General features: G+C 40.8%; 1 protein-coding gene across 1 annotated transcript; it reads left to right on the top strand.

Annotated features, from left to right (window-relative positions):
- The first annotated feature begins 626 nt into the window (after positions 1-626).
- Positions 627-20,358, top strand: rab3ab (RAB3A, member RAS oncogene family, b). Its single transcript, XM_035177425.2, has 5 exons — positions 627-715; positions 10,970-11,194; positions 15,091-15,209; positions 15,805-15,929; positions 16,480-20,358. Exons 2-5 carry the CDS (start codon positions 10,970-10,972, stop codon positions 16,668-16,670), a joined length of 660 nt encoding a protein of 219 aa, XP_035033316.1. The 5' UTR covers positions 627-715; the 3' UTR covers positions 16,671-20,358.
- Positions 20,359-21,514: the final 1,156 nt, after the last annotated feature.

Genomic DNA, 21,514 nt, shown 5'->3' with positions numbered 1-21,514 from the left:
CCTAATGTAAATATAAAGTATTTTTATACAAAGGGCCCATTCTAGGGTAAAGAAAACTATAATTCTTACAATTAGATGAAACACACTAGTGTAACATGACTCAGATTATTCTATATTAAATTTTGTAAAGTTTGTAAATCATTCCATTTAGCAGGTGCATAGTATCTGAATCCAGTTCTGCCAATATTAATGCGTAAACATGAGGGATGTCTCAAGTTAAGTATTTACTGGATCTTGTGTTGTATGTACTGGTTTTGAAATGAGAGAAGAGAGCTTAGGTAATAGGGAAGTTTTAGCAACAGAGTTCTATAGATGAATAACATGATATGACTGTCTCTTCTCATTTGAAACGAATTCCATCCAACCGAGTGATGCAGAGAACGATGTGTGGAATTAGTTGTCTGTGATGAAGCGTAAATCTCTGTGATGTATTGTGTTTAACCGCTGGATGTTAAATAAATCTTGGGAATGCCAACAAAGACCTACAAAACAACACTGCGTATTAAAATAAGACTTTGAAAATATGCATCTCCTTTTCAAAAAGAAAACAACAATATTGTCACATTTAATTTGTTATGTAGCCCCAGTTCCTTTAACGGGCTTTTATTTTGGAACTCCTATCCGGACGCAGTTTAAAACCTTTCTAACTTGACTGTGGTGGTGTTTGTGCGGGTGCTGGACGCGGTGGATAGCAGTCAGATAGAAATCTATAAAGGTGAGAATTTGGTCTTTATTCATTTATTGCATTATTGCACAGAGATATAAAACACACGTCTACATATATACAGTCAATTGTATCCTGTATTTATCTTTTACTTGATACTGAAATATCAAATGAAGGATTTCCGATTGAAGAACCTCTAATATTCTGCTTGAGAGCAGCAGTTTTCATCGTGAAAACCGTGAAACCGTCCCAGATGTGTAAGGTGCACGTTTGATCGTGTTCTCCGTGTGGATGCATGTGCAGGCTGCTGCTGGTTTAGTGGATCTCTGGGTGGACTCGGGGCCTGTCCTGCAGGAAAAGGCGTTTCACACCGTCCGATGGTTGAAATTAAACCAGGAACAAATAAACCGGGTTTGGAAGTGGAACAGCAGAAAACCATTCAAACCCTGTTATCCATTCATAAAGAAAACCAGAGGAGAGTAATCGTGTTATTTTTTTTGTCATAAATTTCTTAAATTATCAGACGTTTTCTAATAATGTTCATTCATGATTATTATAATGAAATACCCTCAGTTCACCACTGAATACTGTAGCTTTACCATCAGTCTGAATATTAGGATGATCATAGGAATATTGTGTCAGTGTAGCATGTTATTTTGCACCACATGCAGGATATGTGGTCTTCCTGTGGTAAAAAATAATCTTGCTTTGTGCTCTCAACTGAATTGCCTTGAGTGTGTGTGCTCGCTTTACCGCAACAGCACAGTTCAGAGCAGGGGAAGAAAAACCCCGAGAAACGGCTGTAAATTGACCCCTTTGTGTTGGGAGTGGCCAAAATACATATTTATACCGCAGAGATGAGCTGAAGGGAAAAAATATTCAACATATTAAACCTCCTGCTGAATTAAATGTTAGCTTCATTAGTGGATGTTGTTTTTGTGCCGAATTTGTGGATTATGAAACTGGTGTGTGTGTGTGTGTGTGTGTGTGTGTGTGTGTGTGTGTGTGTGTGTGTGTGTGTGTGTGTGTGTGTGTGTGTGTGTGTGTGTGTGTGTGTGTGTGTGTGTGTGTGTGTGTGTGTGTGTGTGTGCTTTCAATCACCAATATTTAAGCTATAGGTGGAGGTTCTGGTGCTTCAGTTAATTTCCTTTGAACCTGCAAATATACACAAATGTCCAAACGGGGTTGTTGGGCGAAGGCTCAGGAGCCCAAGGGGTCCAGTGGGGGTAGGGGCCTGGGCAAAAACCTCTATGTGCAGTGACTATATTTATTGTTTGAATGCCACAGGGTTCAGTTTATAGACAAACAACTATTACAAAGAATCTCAAGAGATTCAAGAGAACTACAAAGAGACTCCAAATTACAACAAAAAGATGCAAGATAAAAACAAAATGAAACACCCACTTTGCAACTGTGCACCAGGGATCCTGTTTGGGAAGATTTGAGGGCCCTTTGATTGGTCTGTGCTCAGGGGCCAATTTCCCCATAATCTGTCCACGTCCGTGAAGATGTTTCATCGTATTCAAACAGTCCGAATGTGATGAGCTCACAGTCTGCAGGGCACATCTGCTCTTCCTCTGCTGTCAGGAAAGGTACTGGTAGTCAGACCCGAGGGCAGGAGTGACGCAACTGCTGTTTCTCTTTAAAAAAAACACGTGGATGTCCACGTCGCCTGTGACGAACTGCCACAGTACCAACCAGGATCCAACCGAGACTATATGGGTCGAAGCCCTTTGTTACATTACAGACTGTTTATCGAGAGATTTTCATCGGAGAATTCAAAGAATAGATATTATAAGCACAACACATTATCTGTCAGCAGCTTTTGGGCAAAAACTGCATTAATAATTGAAGCAGGCTCTTAAGAAGAAACACGTATACCACATACAGCTGGTATATAAATGATCAAATAGCAGACAAATATTTTAAACTGCTTTACGAACAGACAAAGGTCCTGAATTCACCTGCAGACTCCAGCGCTAAACACATCTCCCTCATCCTGGCTGCTCCCCTCTCTGCTCTCTATTTGCTTTGGAGGAAAGAAAGATGAAGAGATGCTATTTTTAGCGTACCCTCCTCATCTGCATCCCCACGCTTCCAAGAAACAGACACGTGATTGGAGCAAAAAGGGGGGAAAATTGCCGTCTCAGGCAACCTGGAAGCAGCGTAACATCACCGCCGTGTTAGTGACATCAATCTACATCTCCTCTGTTGTTTAGTTATTTTTTTAGATTTTTGTTAATTCATTTGACCAGGTTTCAGTGGTCCAGTTTTAGTGTCTAGATTTATAAAAATGGAACCAGTCTATAATACTCGATACTTGTTTTTACATTTTAGCATCAAAAACAGTGAATAGGCTTCTACTTTATTTTTCCTAGAAAGAGATCAAGCCAGCTGGCAGAGAGGAAAGCTGCAAAGGCCAGCAGTTTGTCAGTGAGGTCAGAGGTCAACTGCCTGCTGACTTCACTCTGGAACAACAGCGATATCCCTCCAGGACTAAATTGATTTACTTTTATCAGCCTCTTCGCTGGTGCAGACATGACATTTAAAACTATATCATAAAATAGCTGTACATTCGAGCCTGAGGGATTTATCGGTTAGCTGATAATTAATATAACGATATATTGGCATCTGCATTTATGTTTGCCAATATTCATTGATATGAAATTTTATTTTACAGAACAAAAAAATGCAGAAAACATGCATTCATGTTTATATTTTACATTAAAATTAGTTTCTTAATTAGACTTCTTTATATTTGGCTTAATTTGTGTTTGTTTTTACTAATAGTCATGACAATTATGGTTAAACTGTAATAATAAAGGATCATTTCCATTTCTTGTCTAACCCTAACCCAATTATTTTACATATTTTTTTGGGGGGGCTTATATAGCGGTATCAGAAATGTTTACACCCTTATATTGGTATCGGTATCACTTCCCAAAACTCCACTATCACTTGACTACACTGCAAAGATGTACAGCAGATGTAGAAACAAGTGTTTGATTGTGAAGATTTATCATTTTCATTTAAAACTAATGCTGAATTTCATTCTTGTAGCTTTCCCCCTGCAATGTGTTTACCAGTTTAGGTCAGATCACTTTTTTATATGTAGAGAGGAGAGAGAATTTCTTGGAGGTTTTCTGAGAGACACATGGCCAATAACAGGTAATTGTTGTCTCCGACTGTCGCTTGGTAAGACTCATCAGTAAATGTAGGAAAAGCTGAAATGAGTCGAACAGACTTTCAAATTCGGACAAAAATGCTCCAACTGGACGTGAAGTGAAGCTTTACACCAGAGCGCTGGGCCTGGTTCAAACCCCTGGATCTTCTTGTGGCAACAGGGTGATAATTCCAGGTGTTCCAGCACTCAGGTCCAAAGCAGTGTCCAGCATGAAGTGAAACTTGAAGATGCCCTTTTCTCTACGATGGGATCAGGTGGTGTTGCTGTTGTTGTGCCTCTGTCAGTCACCTCAGCAGGTGTCTCAGTAACCGTCTCTGAGCTGGAAGGTGTTTGGGAGATCTGGGATCAGCTGGAGATTAGCTGTGAGTCTGCAGGAAGCCAGCCAACACTGATTAAATGGGCCCGACTCGCAGATCGCAGCAGCACTTAGCTCGGGATCAATTCAGCCTCCTGTAGCTCGTCAATCTCCTTTAGGTGACAGGTTTAGAGGAGCTTGATGATGTCATTGTCCAGCACTGAAAGTCTCAGCCCTTAGTCATGATTAAATCAGGATTTAAGAAATTCAGATTCTCCCTCTTGTTTGATGGTTTGAAAATCCAGACAGTGAAGTGAAGGACTAAGAATGATTCGTGAGATCCAGAGTGAAGCAGAAAGATGTTGAGCTGCATGTTGCTGATTAAGATTATTGTAACAGAGCAGAATCCCAAAGGTTTTCTACCATAGTGTTGTCCTAATGAAATCATTATATGTAAAATATTTGTAATAATGCACGTTTTTCTGGTCTTGTATTGAAATCTCACCATCAGAATCCCCCCAGCATGAGAACCAAGGCTCGAACGAACACTCAGCTTAATGTGACCTTAGACGTTTGGACAACCGAGTCAAGTCCCATCACGCAGAACTATAATCAACAGCAGTAACCTGGATGAGGGACGTGGATTTCACTGTAAAACTCAAAGCCCCAAATATACCAGTCCTGATAAAGGCACGCCCCTCCTCCTCTTCCTCCATCTCCCCTTCCCCCTCCATGACAGAGGAGATGAATGTTCCTCAGCAGCTACTGGCAGTGCCCATTGTGCAGTTTGTTCCACCTGACATTCAGCCTCGTCTCACTGCCCTGATACTGCTTGTCAAACCATTTGCGAGTGTTTTAGTCTTTTATTCTATGGTTCCTTGAATGCAGGAGAAGTACTGACAGTAAAATGATTTAAATATTTGAGATATTTTTTCAGAATGTAAAACACACTGGGATTCAGGCCATAAGACAAAAATAATAATAGACTGGAATTATGACATGACCTGAATGGCAATCGGTGTAATTTAGTGTCAAACTGTTAGCTGAAATTACATTTTAGAGATATATTTAGAGATATTTACCTCCACCAAGGAGATTATGTTTTCATTTGCATTTGTCTGTTAGTTGGCAGGATTACACAAAAACTACTGGACGGATTACTGTAAACAATGATGGTTCCTGGTTTTCTCCCCTCAAACTCAGGCGTCCTCCCACAGTCCAAAGACCTGCAGATTGGGGTTAGGATAATGGGACAATGTAAATTGACTGTAGGTGTGAATGTGAGCGAATGATTGTATGTCTGTGCATGCTTACCCTGGTGACTTGTTGAAGCTGCACCCCTCCTCCCCTAATGTCACCTCGGATTGGCAGCAGCCCACCCCCCACAACCCTAGATAATAGATGGATGTAAATCTTGACTTCATAATGATGATGAAGATGAGGCTGCATTGATCCCTGCGGAGGAGCACGATCATGAGGCTGCACATTCAGCAACAAAAAGGAAGGATGGACAAATGAAAGCAGCAGCAGTAGCATCCTGCGGCCTGGAGGACATGTGCATAATGAGAATTTGTTAATTACTTTGAGATTAAGCACAGGGGCCTCGGTTCGTAAGCTTCTGTATCAAATTAGTGTTTAGTGAAGGTTAAGCCAACTCTGTTCTCCTCAGCTAATCGCTGAGACGCAGAGGAAAGGCTGCAGTAATCTCGCCGCGTACAGCCGACACTGAACACCCTCTTCTGAATGCCAACAAAGGCCTGTGGAAGTGTTTGACAAGATCCAGACTTCCAAACAGTGGCTGCTAATTTGTCATGTCCTCTAATCGCTGCTATAAATAACTGTTGCATGCTTTCCTTTTTTTTGTAGGTGGTAAACTAACTTTTTGGTCCAGAATCAGCTCAAGGAAAGTTATAGGTTAAATTTGCACTGACGTAGAAGCAAATGTTATCAAAAGGTTTACAGGAAGAGTACAATCTAGACCGTAAGGCTTTAACTGTTTTCTAAGTCTAAAGCCAGGTCTGACTCACTGTAACACCGCTGACTCAGCCCAAAGAAAATCATCGACGGGCAGAAGTCGCTGCCGAGCTGAGTAGGCAATTTGGTGCAGCGGTAACACAAGTAGATACATTTTTAATAAAGCTGGCCAGAGTGGAAATCGAACACCAGACACTGGCTGTGATCAAGTGTGATCTCGCTTCCAGTGGCTTTGCTGGAGTCAGAGCCAGAGAAACAGTCCGTGTTGCATTTTTAGATTTGTTGTGGTTCGTGCTGCTAAATAAAGAATTTACATATAGGTTACATATAGATGGATATCATTAGTAATTTGTGTCATTGTTTCTTTTTAAGTTATTTTTAAATCTTTCCATGACACTGATTATATATATATATGTAGCATTTTATAGCATTTTGATCAAATGTTGGATGAATGAAATTATAAATAATAAGTGAAGACCGTTGAGGCATCCTACTGTGTGACTGTTTCTACATGATTACGGCTGCAGCTCAGCACCCTGGGAGATGAATGAGTATGGGCATTTTCAATTTGTACATAAAACCAGAGCAGAAATGCTGGAAATGGGGGGAAAAAGTATTGCTTCAGCAGTAGCCCGGTTAAAAAGGTTGTATACGCTTCTATTTAATCATTGGTGGGTTTTGGGAGTAATGTTCCATAAACCAATCAAAGTGCCAGCTCCCGTTACTTTTAAAGCCACGTACATTTGCACCTTGGTGGATTGGTATTTCAGTTATAATGGATTTGCCAGGTAGTAAGGAACACACATCCCAGCAGAGGAAACAGCGCTGCAGTGTACTGACACGATTGATCAAATAATCCACCGCTTTCATTTATCAATACTGCTTCGCAGTGTGTGTGACGGAGTGATTGCACATTGTGTACTTGTGTACGCAGACACCACTGACTTCAGACCAGGTTGTTGTTGGTCAATGGAGCCATCGCTCGACACTGATTCAAGATAGCAATGTGCTAAAAATGCACATGACCTCTACTCATTTTAAGAACAACTGCGCTCACACAGGGGCAATTTGCTGTTCAAACAACATGGATGCTGAATTGGAAAATGATAACTGTGCCGACTTGAAATTAACAAAGGCACTTGTGTCCGAATTGGTCATGTTTAACACAGAATATGAAATTTGGCCTTAAAATGCTGATCCCCTGCTTTAATAGGAGTTAGTTTACATCTGTGGATCCTTGTCCTCGAATTTTTGGTGATGAAAGACTAACAATGCATTTATATCCTTTCAAATCTCTGTTCTGCTTCGATATACAACTTATCAACAGACACTGATAATGTCCTGTGAGCCCTGTTCTCCAGCCAGCTTCACTTCCTGCTTGTTTCTGCTTAAATTTGGCTACAAGTCTGTTCAGTATCACTGTACACTCTTAAAGCTGGAGGTCTGTGTTCATTTAAAAAATAAATAGCATTAAATATCCATAGTCTATATGTAAAAAACTTCTTCAAACACAATATATAAAAAGTAAAAAATGATCAGTGAATCCAATCTAACATTTCATTTTACATCCATCTTTGACGATATGTATTTCTTCTTTAGGAATTTAATTATTTAATGGTGTAAAATCTTCTCTGTAAATCATGTCGTCTCTTGAAGTAAACACAGCAGCTCCAGGCTGCAGATTATTCTTGACGTCACAGGCAGAGCTGAAGTTACCATCAACTAAATGGAGATTGACAACCATGCTGCTGCAGCATATTCTGATGTTCTAAGATTAAAAAGATGAAAATAAAAATCCTAGTTGCACAAATTAGACCAGAAACTATAAAAACAATATTGTCAGTCATTTCTGGCTCCATGATTTTTCCTCTCCCCGGTTTTCTTTATAAACAGTTTTTTGCTGTTCTGTAAACTGTCACACATGTTGTGGAAGCTTTAAGTCTTCTCAGCATCGTTCCGTAGCAAAGCATGAATGTGTTGAGGAAGGGTCGGAGCTTCTTTATTATTTAGCGAGCATCTCTCCATTTCTTCATGTAAACCGATAGGCCGGAGCTGTGAGGAGGAGGGTGCGCTTGTTTTGTTTGTGCTTTATTCCCCGAGAGTTCTAGTGTTCCACCGCTGCCGAGTCGAGATAATAGTCTAAATATAGAGCAGGGTGTATGGAGTCAAAGTCTAGTGGGCTCAAGTCATTGCTCTTAAGAGTCAACAAGGTCTCCTGAATTATTTTAGGTCTTGTATCCTCAGTGATGACTTGTACGGCTACAGAACCGCAAGTGTTGGGAGTCAAGCAGCTTATGGTTTGTCACAAATTAAATGAACCCAACTTATTTTAGAATTAGGTTGAATCAAATGATTAACAATGTGGCTGTTGGATGATCAGAGTGATTGTCAGAAATTGGGGATGTTCTAAGTTTGAAGAAGGGTCTGTGCCTGAAATGTTACCTGGGAACCTCACTGCAGACACTTCTGGTCTTTTGGTTTTCGTTGCATTTTGCACTTATCAAGTTTGGATGTGCACGCTTTTTTCAGATTTTCTACATGTCCCTTGTAAACTGTAGCAGGCTGGTGTTACTATTATTATATTATATGAACTATTTGACACTAACTGACTGTAGCTCAGATTCTCTTTACTGCAAAACAGAAACCATATTGTCCTTTTCCCATCTTTCTGCAGTTGTTGTTTCTGTTCATAAAGGTGCACAAAGTGCTTTTCTCTTGTATTGGAATTATCAATGCATAAAGGTGACTGGGAGTTTAGTGTTTACATTCAGTGTGAGCATCCGGGACACAACAGGTCGATTAATCCAATGAAAGTCGTACATTTTGTCCGTGTGCGAGTTAACACAATGTACAAGGTCAATAAAACTGAAGTCTCTCTCAGAAAGACACTTCAGTCTATTTTTCACACAGACATTTAAAGGGGAAAAAGATTATTTTTCAATACGCCACATACACCTTATTCCTCAAATGTTTAAAGCTACCTGGCCTACACACGAGGATGGTGATCATTTTCTGGCCCTTTATCTCACTGCCCCGGTGAAGGAGAGTCATCAGGAGAGCAGGGTAGTGTTGGAGAAGGGTAGTGTTGAGTGTTTAATTCTTGATGGACTTGCACTGGAGCGCACACTGGCCTGCTTTCCATGCTGTGTGTGTTGGAAGCCCTGCTAACATGAACTCAGAGCAAATTGAAAAACATTTGTGTTTGAGTCTGAGAGTAAACACAGATCGTTAATCCCCTGTTAATCCATGTTTATGGTATTGAAACAAACTGCAGAGAATAACAGATACTTGTCCTGGTTATAACCTAGATTAAACCACCTGCCACAGTTGTTCATGAGTGTGTAGGTTACCAGAGTCACATTCTTACTTCTTAGTGGTGTCAGTGTGGGTGTAGATGTCAGGATACGTCTTTCTCTCCATTCTTCTCTGAGCTGTAACTTTAGCTGTTAGCTTGGGATTCATATACCAACAACGTTAACCAGGTGATTGCAGAACAAGAGATCGAGTACCTGCAGCTCTACCTGAGTCTCAGCACTCCAGGTGCCACGTCACTCCGGACATGGACTGACTGGTCTGCCTCCACTGAACGGCAACACCAGTTTGACTATTGCTGATCAGAAACATGGGGAAAAGAAACATCTGAGATGATGCACTGGCAGAGCAGAACATAGCTGGACACAGTAACCCTGTTAAGACAGTAACTGATGTTATCTTCACAGAGATATTTACTTTTAAAACACGTCCAGCTGGTGAATATTTAACTCCTTCAATTGATCAAACTAGCCTCAGCTTGGTGCTTGTGCTGCAGCTGCTTGCTCTCCTCTGCACATTATTCCCATCCCCAGCTGATTGTGACAGATTGAGCCATTTGCCTCCAACGTTTCACCAAATGGAGGAAACTCAGATGGGTTCTCTGCTTTTCCCCTGACATCGCAATACGTCGCATTGATTAATTACCATAAAGCAAATGTGCAATGCTCAAGCCTGACTCATCATTTGTTATCCTTTTGTTTAACAGATGTTGATAGAATCTCATCTTTTTTTTTTGTCTTGAATGACCTTTTCTGTGTGAGACCGGGTTTAATTTGACTAATGCGTGTGTTGTTTGCTCATTAATTCCGAGCGCTGCCTTTGCTAGCAACCAGTCCAGGAAACCCTGTCTCCTGGAAACAATGTTTATATACAACTAATTTGTGAGAAACATAAATGCAAACAGATTTCATGTTCTATTCATGTAAAGATGAAATGTTAATTTTTTATATGGTGATACTGAGGGAATCAGCTAAATGTTCACGGAAAGACATTCGTTTTCTGTCTATATACAGTATTATTAATTAGTTTTTATGTGAAGACACTCACAGCACTTCCCATGTATAGCCTACATGTGTCCCTACGTCCTCACTGTCCTTGCGTCCTGCGAGCTATGACCTCAGTTTGTGGCTCCATTTACCATCAATAACAACATCCATGCCACTTTACACGCCTTATTCATTGATTATGTGCTCAATTAATAATTCTGATTGTAAGATGTTGTGAAAAACATCTGGTGTGGTTTCCTATCGACCAATGAGATGCAGTCAAATAGCTTTTTATTCAGTTCAGAGTCCAGTGATATTCAGTTTACTACCCTATGGTGAAAGGTGAAAGCATCACATCAACTGAAATAATTAATCAAATATCAAGCCGATCAAATTACCATGAAACCTTGTTCTAAAGAGTGTGTCGGGAGGGGATCAAACAGGAAATTCAAATTTGGTATTTCCAGGATAGGTCACCATTAACCATTATAGAGCTCTGCCACATTTAGAGGTCACAGCAGTTATTTGAGTAACGTTTTAATCTTCCTCCGTAGATGGCCTCGGCAACAGCAACCTACGGGCAGAAGGAGTCTTCGGACCAAAACTTTGACTATATGTTCAAGATCCTCATCATCGGAAACAGCAGCGTGGGCAAAACCTCCTTCTTGTTCCGCTACGCCGATGATTCCTTCACACCGGCCTTTGTCAGCACCGTGGGCATCGACTTCAAGGTGAAGACGATCTACAGGAACGACAAGAGGATCAAATTACAGATCTGGGTAAGAGGTCCGGATTTTTGGTATTTAATTAAATATCCATCCATCCAGTCACAGGGCTGACGTGTAGAGACAAACAACCAATACCACTCACAGGGACAACATGAGATCTCTGTGCAGAAGGTCCTGGTCGGCTGTGAGGTTCGACAGTGCGACAACTGAGCCGTGAACTAAAAACCTTTTAATTAACTTTTACTCATTTTTATGAATATGACGATTGAATCAGCTTCACCTCCGATTTCACTACAGTTAACTCGCATTAACTTAAATCAACACATAACGTCCCAGTCACCTCAACTGTTGACAATGTCTGTTTGCAGTAAGACACAAAATAATGTAAATAAACTTCATACTGTGGCTTTAGAGCCATTGTAGAAGCAACTTGTCCCACTGGTTCACTGCACTGTTGTTTGCAAGCTGCTTGTTAGACAAACATTCTTGTGTTTCTAATCTGCAGCTGGTCGTATGTTTGGCTGCCGCGTTATAGCATAATTTGGTTTATGCATTTGATTTTTTTTCCTGAGCTTCTGCCATTTTCCAACTGCTTTTGTCTTTTCTTTCCTCTGGGTGTTACTTGAATCTCTAAAACAAAACCTTATTTTTCGATTGACAAATATGGATAAGCATAATCATTTGAATGGGTTCTCATAATACTGCGAATACAATATCCAGAGAGAGGTATCCCCTGTCCTGTCCTCAGATCCCAGTGAACAAACTGCTTTTCCAGCTGACAGAGTAGAATATGAGAAATGACAAGAGCACGATGCACAACATAGTTCCAGTGACTTGCCCTCAGGAGTAAACACCAGGCTTGGCTCCTGAGGGCTTCACAGTAAACACAATCATAGAGCAAAGAGTAGAGACGAGTGCGCTGAGGCTCCCCTCAGTGAAGTGAGCCTCGTGTTTCACTCATGTCATGTCGTAGTCCGTGACATCATTTCCACCTTCACCACATGTTCCGCAGCAGGCCAGGCTGCGATGGCGAGCTGGCTGTGTGTGTGTGTGTGTGTGTGTGTGTGTGTGTGTGTGTGTGTGTGTGTGTGTGTGTGTGTGTGTGTGTGTGTGTGTGTGTGTGTGTGTGTGTGTGTGTGTGTGTGTGTGTGTGTGTGTGTGTGTGTGTGTGTGTGTGTGTGTGTGTGTGTGTGTGCTCAGCTGCCTCTGTTGTCAGCCTTCGTCAGGTCTTGCCTCTGGTACAGAAGACACAATCAGCCAATCAGGACATGGGAAACCAAACGGCTGGGTGCTGCACTCCCCCTCCCCCATTACTACACATCTCCCAGAGTAGAGTTCTCCTCCCCTCCCTGTACACACTCACACACACACACACAGTCCCAACACACACATTCATACAAACACACACACACACACAAATTCCCCATCCCCCACCTTGCAACATCTCAGCTGAGACTCCATTGGAGTAAAAATGAAAATGGTTTGAGTCATGGGCTCAGAAATCAACATACACTGTGTATTTATCTTACAGTGTGTAGTTAATCTCATTCATGTAGATTTGTGTGATGTACACTTGACACTGTGGTGTTTGTGTGTGTATGTAATAAGTGTATGTAATTTGTCCAATAGTGAATCCCACTCCGTTTGTCATACAGCTAATACTGAAGGTCGGACAGTGTTTGTTTTAAATTTAACTACTGTGGAGATCATATGGTGTGTATAAAGATGGACGACATGACAGGACAAAAGATGGACAACAAAAGTGAAGCCAAACCATCTCAATTGCCCCCTGGTGGCTGGCTGCAGTATAGGTTATAAATCCCACCTCATTTTGGGTCGTTGCTCATTTTTCCTATGATTGACAGTTGAGACTGACTCATGATTGGTAGGGCGTAAATATTAGTGGCACTGCGAAACAGTGGCACCATCCCCTGATCACTACTGCAGACTCCAAATGCACAAGATGGCTGTTGTTCATATCTGAGAGATTCTCGCTTGTTTTCATTATCAATGAATGTGCTGATTCATTTTTTTACTTTAGGTTTTCATCCGTGTCCATTGTTGACTTATTTGGATTGTAAGCAGGATTACGTGAAAACAACTGAACAGATTTCCATGAAACTTGGTTGGAGGATGGAACATGGGTCAAGACAGGACCCATCAAATTTGGGCATGAATCTTGAGTTATTTTTATAGGATAATTTACCTTCTTTAATATTAGGATATTTCTACTGATTTCCCAGGAAATAATTCATGGATCTTAATGAAAAAGATCAGGCCTATTTAGTGGATTCATATCTATTCAATTTATTGTGGCTTGATTGAATTTAAGGGGACTCAGGGGCCTTGGTTGAGGTTTAAAAGTCCATCAAATTCCCCCAAAATAGCCCAAAACAACTACTTTAAATGATTGCCTGCTGGGAGATAAACATTTAAACATCTGCCAAGATTTTGGTCTCAACTCTTTTTCGAGCTCTTATGTGTTCATTATGTAATGCCACTCGGTGCTACTTACAGTCAAAAAGAACATTACAACCAACAGTATGGACTGTGAAGTTCGGAGCTACAACACGCTAAAAATACATGCCACACGCTATATATGTGACCTGAAGGATGTGAGCGATCATGTGTGTTTGAGTCAATAGATGCATCGATTGGTCCAAGAAAAGATTCTTTGTGTGCGTGTCAGTCTCTTTCCCTCTGCTGATCTCCAGCCTGACAGCAGAGGAGTGATGCTGTTTAACCTGAGGCTGCTCGGCTCGGAGGGAGATGCAGGGTGTTGGGTATCAGAAGCACTGAGCTTTAATTCCCTGAGCGTTCATTAGGGTTTAGCGCTGAAATTCAACCTCACCAGAGCCTGTAGCCAAGGAGAGGGAGAGAGGGAGAGAGGGAGGAAGAGGCTCTTTTGGCAAAGCTCACCACAGAGATAAAGACAAGAGCAGGGGCGGATGAAGTGTCACCTACTGGCAGATTTTACAACCAACAGAGACCGTTTTTTATACGGTGGCTTTACTGGAACACGTGGGCACAATGTGTCAGTCTGACATGTTGAATATAATGTCTGTTCCTCAGAGTGTGTGTTTGTCTATGACTCATCGACAGGCTCAACATTTCTGAAATGATGGCTGGACACTAAGTTGTTCTAACTCCTGTCTCTTGGGACATTTGTAGACTTTAAATAACTAGAAAAAGCACTTATAGATAAATCAGAACAACAAAGTAATGCACAAACTATGTGGTCTGATAATAACACCTCAGATCATATCCTTTAAACTGTCCACTTACTGTTTAGTTTCACAACTCTGAAAATAATCATTAATTCAGGGTAGTCGTTTTAAGAATTAAGGGTGCGCTGTAAACCCCAAAACAAAGTGATAAAAAGAAAAATATGAAATCATCCAATAAGTTTTGGTTTGGCATTAGTTTTTCTACCCTGCAGATGCAGTGTTTTATCATCTTACAAACCAAATTCATTAACATAAAACAAGGAAATCACTGGTGTGCCATTCGTCACAGTAGCTGGTATATCTGAAACCTCAGAAAGAAACTCATAGCACAGACATTTTTTTTGTTTTATTTGACACAAGCTGGATTTAGATTTTACAGTGTTTTCATCAAACACATTTGCTGATCCAGCAATTTTCTATTAATTTCTACCCTGCAGTGGTCCACAGCTCTCCAGCGGCAGTGCAGGCTCTATTGTTTTCATCATCTTACAGAAAGTGCTGTTTAATCGCAGTTTTTATTTCAATGTCGGACATCAATTGTAGAGAAGCAATTGTTCTCTAGACTTTAACTGTCACTCTAAATGGTTCTGTGTTTGTAATTGATACATCCGAAACTCTTCACCCCTTTTTAAGACTATCCACATCTAAAAGTTCATCCTGAGACATGACACCAGAGTTTATGAAACTGTCACCTTAATCTGCTGCTTGCATCTTTTCCAGGACACGGCGGGTCAGGAGCGTTACCGCACCATCACCACGGCTTACTACCGAGGAGCCATGGGCTTCATCCTCATGTACGACATCACCAACGAGGAGTCCTTCAACGCCGTCCAGGACTGGTGCGTAACTGGCTTGGTGGGGGGGGGGGTTTGGTCACATGACAAATGATAACATGGAGATTTACCTGTGTGTTTGTGCACGTGCATGCATATCAAGTTATATCTAGATAATCAGCACCAGGCTTGAAATAGAGGATACTGCCGATTTGATGAACAGTGAAGAGGATCCAGTTCAGGTTTCAGTACATATTGTTTTGATGGTCCGCTGCGTCCGAGTGCTCTGTGTCTGTCGGAGAACCGGATGCTGCAGTGATCACTATCTTTTATCCTTTTTGGCTCCTGACGGGACTTTGGCTCAGCTCAAGTCGACCTTCTGTTTTCTGTATCTTAGAAAAGGAAAGGATCATCATGGTGTCATTTCTCCGTCTCAAAGTACCCACCCACAGGGTTGCAAGATAAATTCTGTTGGGTCATGAGATGATGAGTAGGAGAGAATATTCTTATGTGTAAATCTCTTTTCATTTTTCTCTAGTCTTTCCTATTGTACGAGAACTTGTTTGGGCCTTTTTAAAGAGTTATTTGAAGTAGCTGCAGTGAGATGACACAGCCTCTGGGTTTCCTCTCTGAGTGTGTGTGTGTGTGTGTTGGTTCCCAGGTCCACTCAGATTAAGACGTACTCGTGGGACAACGCTCAGGTGTTGCTGGTAGGAAACAAATGTGACATGGAGGACGAACGAGTGGTGGGCGGAGATAGAGGCCGGCAGCTGTCGGAACACCTCGGTGAGTTTATAGTGCGCGCACACACACACACACACACACACACACACACACACACACACACACACACACACACACACACACACACTGTACAAATACATGACTCACAGTTGTGTACACTGGCCAGAGTTTACTGAAGGACTCAAAACTTAACAGGGAATGAACGTCTCATGTTTGTCACGATTCTTTGAATGACAATGTGTGGTGCTACAAGGAGTTACATTCTTGTCCAAATCTTGATTTCTTGATTTCTTGAACCTTGAATCGTGTATTTCCCAAAAAATATTAAACTAATAAATGGGCTATTTTTTATCGTTATGCTGTATTCATACCATGTCAGAATGGAAAGTTTAGGAAAGTCTCAGAGTATTTTGACATTCACACTCATGCCCATTTCAAGCCTTGAACTCACATAGGATAAAGGGAAATTAGTTTCTGTGAGTTTAATCTCAAAATACAGCTGACAGGAATCTGATCATTAGATTCAGGTGTATCCATCTAACACTATTTAAACCTCTCTGACCCTCCCCCCCCTACCCTCCTTCCCCTCCAGGTTTTGAGTTCTTCGAGGCCAGTGCCAAGGACAACATCAATGTGAAGCAGACCTTCGAGCGCCTGGTCGACATCATCTGTGAAAAGATGTCTGAGAGCCTGGACGCCGGAGATCCCGCTGTCACAGGGGCCAAACAGGGGCCCCAGCTGACAGAGCAGCCCGCTCCACCTCACCAGGACTGTGCATGTTAAAGCTGACTACTCCCTCCTCCCTCCTCCTCCTCTTCCTCCTTCTTCTACTTCTCCCTCAACTGGATCCCAGGCCCCGGGTCTATTCTCCATCACCCTTTTCACTTACTTTCCTGCTTCTCTCTGTATGTCAGTAAGGATCGTTGGCTCCTAGTCACAAGAATCAGGTTGAAAAATGTCTGAAACGCTCTGAGGTTCTCGTGGACCAGTGCTTGAGGTGTGTTTGCTTCTGGTTCCTCCGCATACAGGAGCTAAAAGGTGTTGGGGCTTATTTTGGATCAGTGCTGAACCAGGCTGATAACAAAGCAAGTTCAGTTAAACCAAAGTGTTTCAGACTCTTTGCAACCTGTGTTCTTTCAGTTTCCAGACCTGTTTTCCGTTGTCCCTCTGCTCCTCAGTGTGGTTTAACAAGAAGGATTTGACGGCGTCCGTCCTCAGAGTGCCATTTAAATCCTTCCCATGTTTACAGTACTTCGTTTCACGTCAGTCAAATGTTTTGAGAAATGTCAGCCTTGGGGACCAATGAGGTCACAGTCGAGTTACCTATATGTTAGAGGGATGATTCAGCTGAAAGCTGCTCCATACCAACGTGTTATATTTCTTATATGATTCTGAATGCATATGGAATCATATATACATGGATCTGTGTTACTTTTTTCCTCACCTTGTATCTCAACATGGATGCTGCAGGTATTAGGAAGAGTAGTGTTTAGCTCCATCTGGCCTTTTATTTTTATTTTTTTTTTACATTTCTTCAGCAAACTTTTTTTGTATTCTGATGCCCCGTTTATTATTTTAAAATATGAACAAGATATAGCTAGGTCAAAATAGTAAAACATGAAGACACATTTTATTTAATTATATTTATTTCAAATGTACATATTAATGTTGTGCAATATATATATATAAATATATAATATCTACAGGTATGCATTTCTGAAAATGAATTTTAAAAGGAATGAACTTCAATGAGGATAGTATCAAATATAAAAAAGGTATATGTTGTAGGGTTTGTTTGAAAGATGTGTGTGGATTGTGTCCTTTCCCTGTCGGTTTGATCTCATGCTGCTCCCCAGGGAGGTTGCAAAGTCAGAAACTCAAACTTCCTTCTGAGCAAAATGTAGTGGAGCGGCGCTTTGAGTGTGAATTACAAGTCACACATTAACTAACATGTTTATCATCCTCCAAATCCACTTCAGTGGGATTTTCAGCCCTGCTGCTGAGGAAGAGTAACATCTTAGCAAGGCTCTAATATTAGAGGAGGGAGCCGTGTGGAGAAACGTTTTGTTGCAATCATTAATGTATTTATGGGCCAGACTTGGTGAAGGTGACATCAGGAGTCGTGAGTCTCCTAAAAACTGGCAAAGGCAAGTGTTGTTGCAAATGTTTTGATTTGACTGTTCCTGATGTCACAGATAATATAAAGATTTAAGGGCCTCACCCTTCACTGGGACACAGCTCACTTGTGCTTGCTAACAATGCTACATGCTGCTACATATGTGAAAGAAAATATCCTGGATCTGATCCGGAGCAGCACCAAAAATGAAATGGGTTCTTCCCTGACCCATATTGCATCCTTCCTTTAAGTTCCGTGGAAATCTGTTCTGTAATTTTGTGTAATGCTGCTAAATAAATAAATCAAACAGACACCAATGAAAATATAACCTTCTTGGTGGAAGTAATTATTCACACTTGAACGGAGCAAGGGGGACTATTATCAGACATTTTAATGTTTTCTAAAACGTACTGAAATGGGTTTGGAGGATATAAACAATGTTGTTATATTGGGTAATGTTTAGGGTATTTTGCCTTTTATGTAACAGTTTGATCCCAGGGAGCGAAAGAAAACACCCAGAGAGAATAAGCTGGCACGTGATAAACAAAGTCACCAGAACTGAGTTGGCTGTTCCACAAATATTAGCCCATTCAGCCACTGGGATGTGCAGGCTTGGTTTCAACATCACTGAATCTGCCACAACGATGGCAGTTTCTGTCTAAATGTACCAGAACCAGATCAAAATCACTTTTATGAACAACTCCAGTTAACTTGTCCCCCTGATGCTGAGACCTCAAGATCTCGGAGAGCAAAAATTAAACTGACGGCACAAACTTACTGTCGCATAAATTACAAACATCAGTCTAGATCCAGAATGACAGGCGGGATTTCACATACACGGCACCTGTTTGGATTTTGAATCTTAATTTGCACCGAATGGATTCAGGCCTGTTGTACGTTTGCAGTTCAGGTTTCGCTCATGTTCACTTACATGTTCTTGAGGGCAATTGAGAGACATCATATTATCTCTGGACATTAGAGAAATTTGTCAAACTAAATGATAGTCAGACGTCTCCAGGATCAGTATTACAGAGCAGCTACATTAGATACTGGCGGCCTCTTTGTGTGGACCTGCGTTTACTCGTCTGTTTGTGTGTAATGTTATCTCCAGGCGAATGATGGACGCCACTGGAGGCTGCACGTTCACAGACCAGACAGCTGCTGAGTTTCTACCACTTTGTTCTGAGTCCTCACAGGAGTAAAATATTCTGTCGACACTCTGGATGCAGATTTCCCTCCTTGCCCTCAGAAATTAACAGGAGGAATTTGCACACTTGTTTTATTACAGTTTCCAACAGTTCAAACTGGATTCCCAGGGTATTCCTGCATTCCCCTTTCACCAAAGATCCCTGTCGAAGCAGCTCACCGTTGTTGCAGTAGAATACCAGAATGAGATGCGGGATCCGGGTTTAAACGTTTAGATGGTAATAAAACAACAAAAGTGCTGTTTGGTGGAAATACAAGAACTCGTTTAGAAATCATTTTCTGTTATTGTTACTCGCGGCTTGCTGGTGTGCAGTGCAATTTTGAATTAGAATTTTGTTTTGCAGTAACAACGATGATAAATGAGGCATTAATACCAATGGACTGATACTCTGGAAGTCATAATTATGGTCAAGCTTAAATCTGAATCAGAAAAGTCTAACTGATGTGAGGTGCAATTGTCAAGTGGAGCATAAAATAAACCTGGAACCACAGAAGGATATTAAAGTGTGAGAAATGAGGCCCCAGACAAAGTAATGATTCGATAGTCAAATGTGATTGTTTGAAAATTTACAACCCTGGGAAATTATTTTTCAGATTTTAATTTTTTTCCCCTGCTTATATTTTTCTTCTTACTGGTTGTGACTGTTTCTTTCCCGGTAAAATCCAAACTTTTCAACTCTTCTCCTATCTAATATGTCTTCCTCTCTATATACACCAGATCTGTAAATATTGTACCTTTGAGTCATATGTGTGGATTGTGTTGTATCAACTCAGGCTTGCAACATCTACAAAAAAAAAGGAGAGTAAAAAAAAAGTCAGTAAAAAACCTCGAAGCCCCCAAAAGAGCCATGTTGTACTGTATCTGCATTCATTTCTATAGGCCTGCTTGTGAATGAATGTGTCACTCGGTTACGAAGCAATACACACACTCTACAGTGTCTGCACTAAAAGAAATGCCACCCAGCTTGGTAGAGGTTGCCGACGTTAGATCTTCTACTAGCACGCAGAAACATAGAACTTTATTTGGTCTGGTATCACTGCCTCTTCAAATCCTCCTCGGTTTGGGCCGTTAAGATGAGAGAATCTGCTGTGGATGTTTTTATCTGTACTTTGTGGTAAAACAATAAAAAAAAAAGTTGCTAACAATCAGTGGACTCTGGATTTTCAAGATTTTGTTCCTGTTGAAATAAGAATCCATAGTGTTACATTCACTTCTAATATCCTGAAGTGACCTTAAACACAAACTGTTGTGGAGTTATGAAAGATCGGGGTCATCAAGGTATAGCAGCCAAACATCTTATTTTTTAGGGAAATGTTTAGATGCTTCTCGTCCAAACCACCTCAAGATGTTTCACTCTTCACAGGAGGAGTAAGTGAAAAATTAAAGAAAATCTCATATGTTTTGAACACATGTACTAAATAATAAATGTGTTAAAAGGCAAATTAAATGTAGTTCCTATAGTCAGCCGGTGTCAGGAGGATGATGGGAATGATCACGAAAATTTACAAAATCTTCACTTTTGAAATTGTGCTTTGATCTGTGACTGAGGCCTTCTTCCTGCAATATTGTTCTTTAATACATCGGGGATCACTATTCCAGTGTTTTCATTCTTATAGAATACAATAAGTGAAAAATAATACTCTTAAAAGATCTACTTAGGTGGAAAATGATATAGTATTAAAATAAATACACTCCTGTCTCATATATACCTACATTACTATTATCCAAAAATGTGTTAATATGAAAATTAGATTTTGCTGGTATGAACCTCTGGCTCATCATTGGTGGATGACACTGGCTAATATCAATGAAAGGTCAATCATCAATATGCTCATCAAACCCTGATCTTCAGCATCCCTACAGAGACGTGTAGACATTAGACTCAATAAGTAGTGGAAGTACATTCGATTATATTGATTGCAGAATCCATAAAACTACATTGGTAGCACTTATTCATTCAGCTGGATTCTATGCATCACGTGGAATGCGACTATTCTTCATTTCCAAGAACTTTCAGAGGAGCTAAATCATAAAACTGCACTTTTCTCACAAAACAATGGCCTTGAAACCACTGGTGAGTTCAAATCTTCTGCAAGTTTCTCAATGAACCAGCAGAGGGAGAGAGACACCAGGGTGATGCCACGCTGTAGAAACTCTGCAGCTCAAACCTTGTTATTACACAACACTGACTTCCCTCATTCAGGCTCCATTCAATGAGCAAAACGCAGCATGAACCCACTAAATTATTTATTACTGTCTTGATACTAATTTATTGTAACTTTAAAAGAAAAACTGATTTCTAAT

The sequence above is a fragment of the Hippoglossus stenolepis genome, chromosome 14 (genome assembly GCF_022539355.2).
Source record: "Hippoglossus stenolepis isolate QCI-W04-F060 chromosome 14, HSTE1.2, whole genome shotgun sequence".
Lineage (NCBI taxonomy): Eukaryota > Metazoa > Chordata > Actinopteri > Pleuronectiformes > Pleuronectidae > Hippoglossus > Hippoglossus stenolepis.
Note: the sequence above shows the minus strand (reverse complement) of the source record. Positions and strands in the feature narration are given on the sequence as shown.

What these genes read in the sequence shown, in the direction of transcription:
- rab3ab (XM_035177425.2), top strand. Translation starts at nt 10,970, where the DNA reads ATGGCCTCGGCAACAGCAACCTACGGGCAGAAGGAGTCTTCGGACCAA. An exon ending in TTCAACGCCGTCCAGGACTG is followed by an intron (nt 15,210 to 15,804) that starts GTGCGTAACTGG and finishes GTTGGTTCCCAG; the next exon opens with GTCCACTCAGATTAAGACGT. An exon ending in GCAGCTGTCGGAACACCTCG is followed by an intron (nt 15,930 to 16,479) that starts GTGAGTTTATAG and finishes CTTCCCCTCCAG; the next exon opens with GTTTTGAGTTCTTCGAGGCC.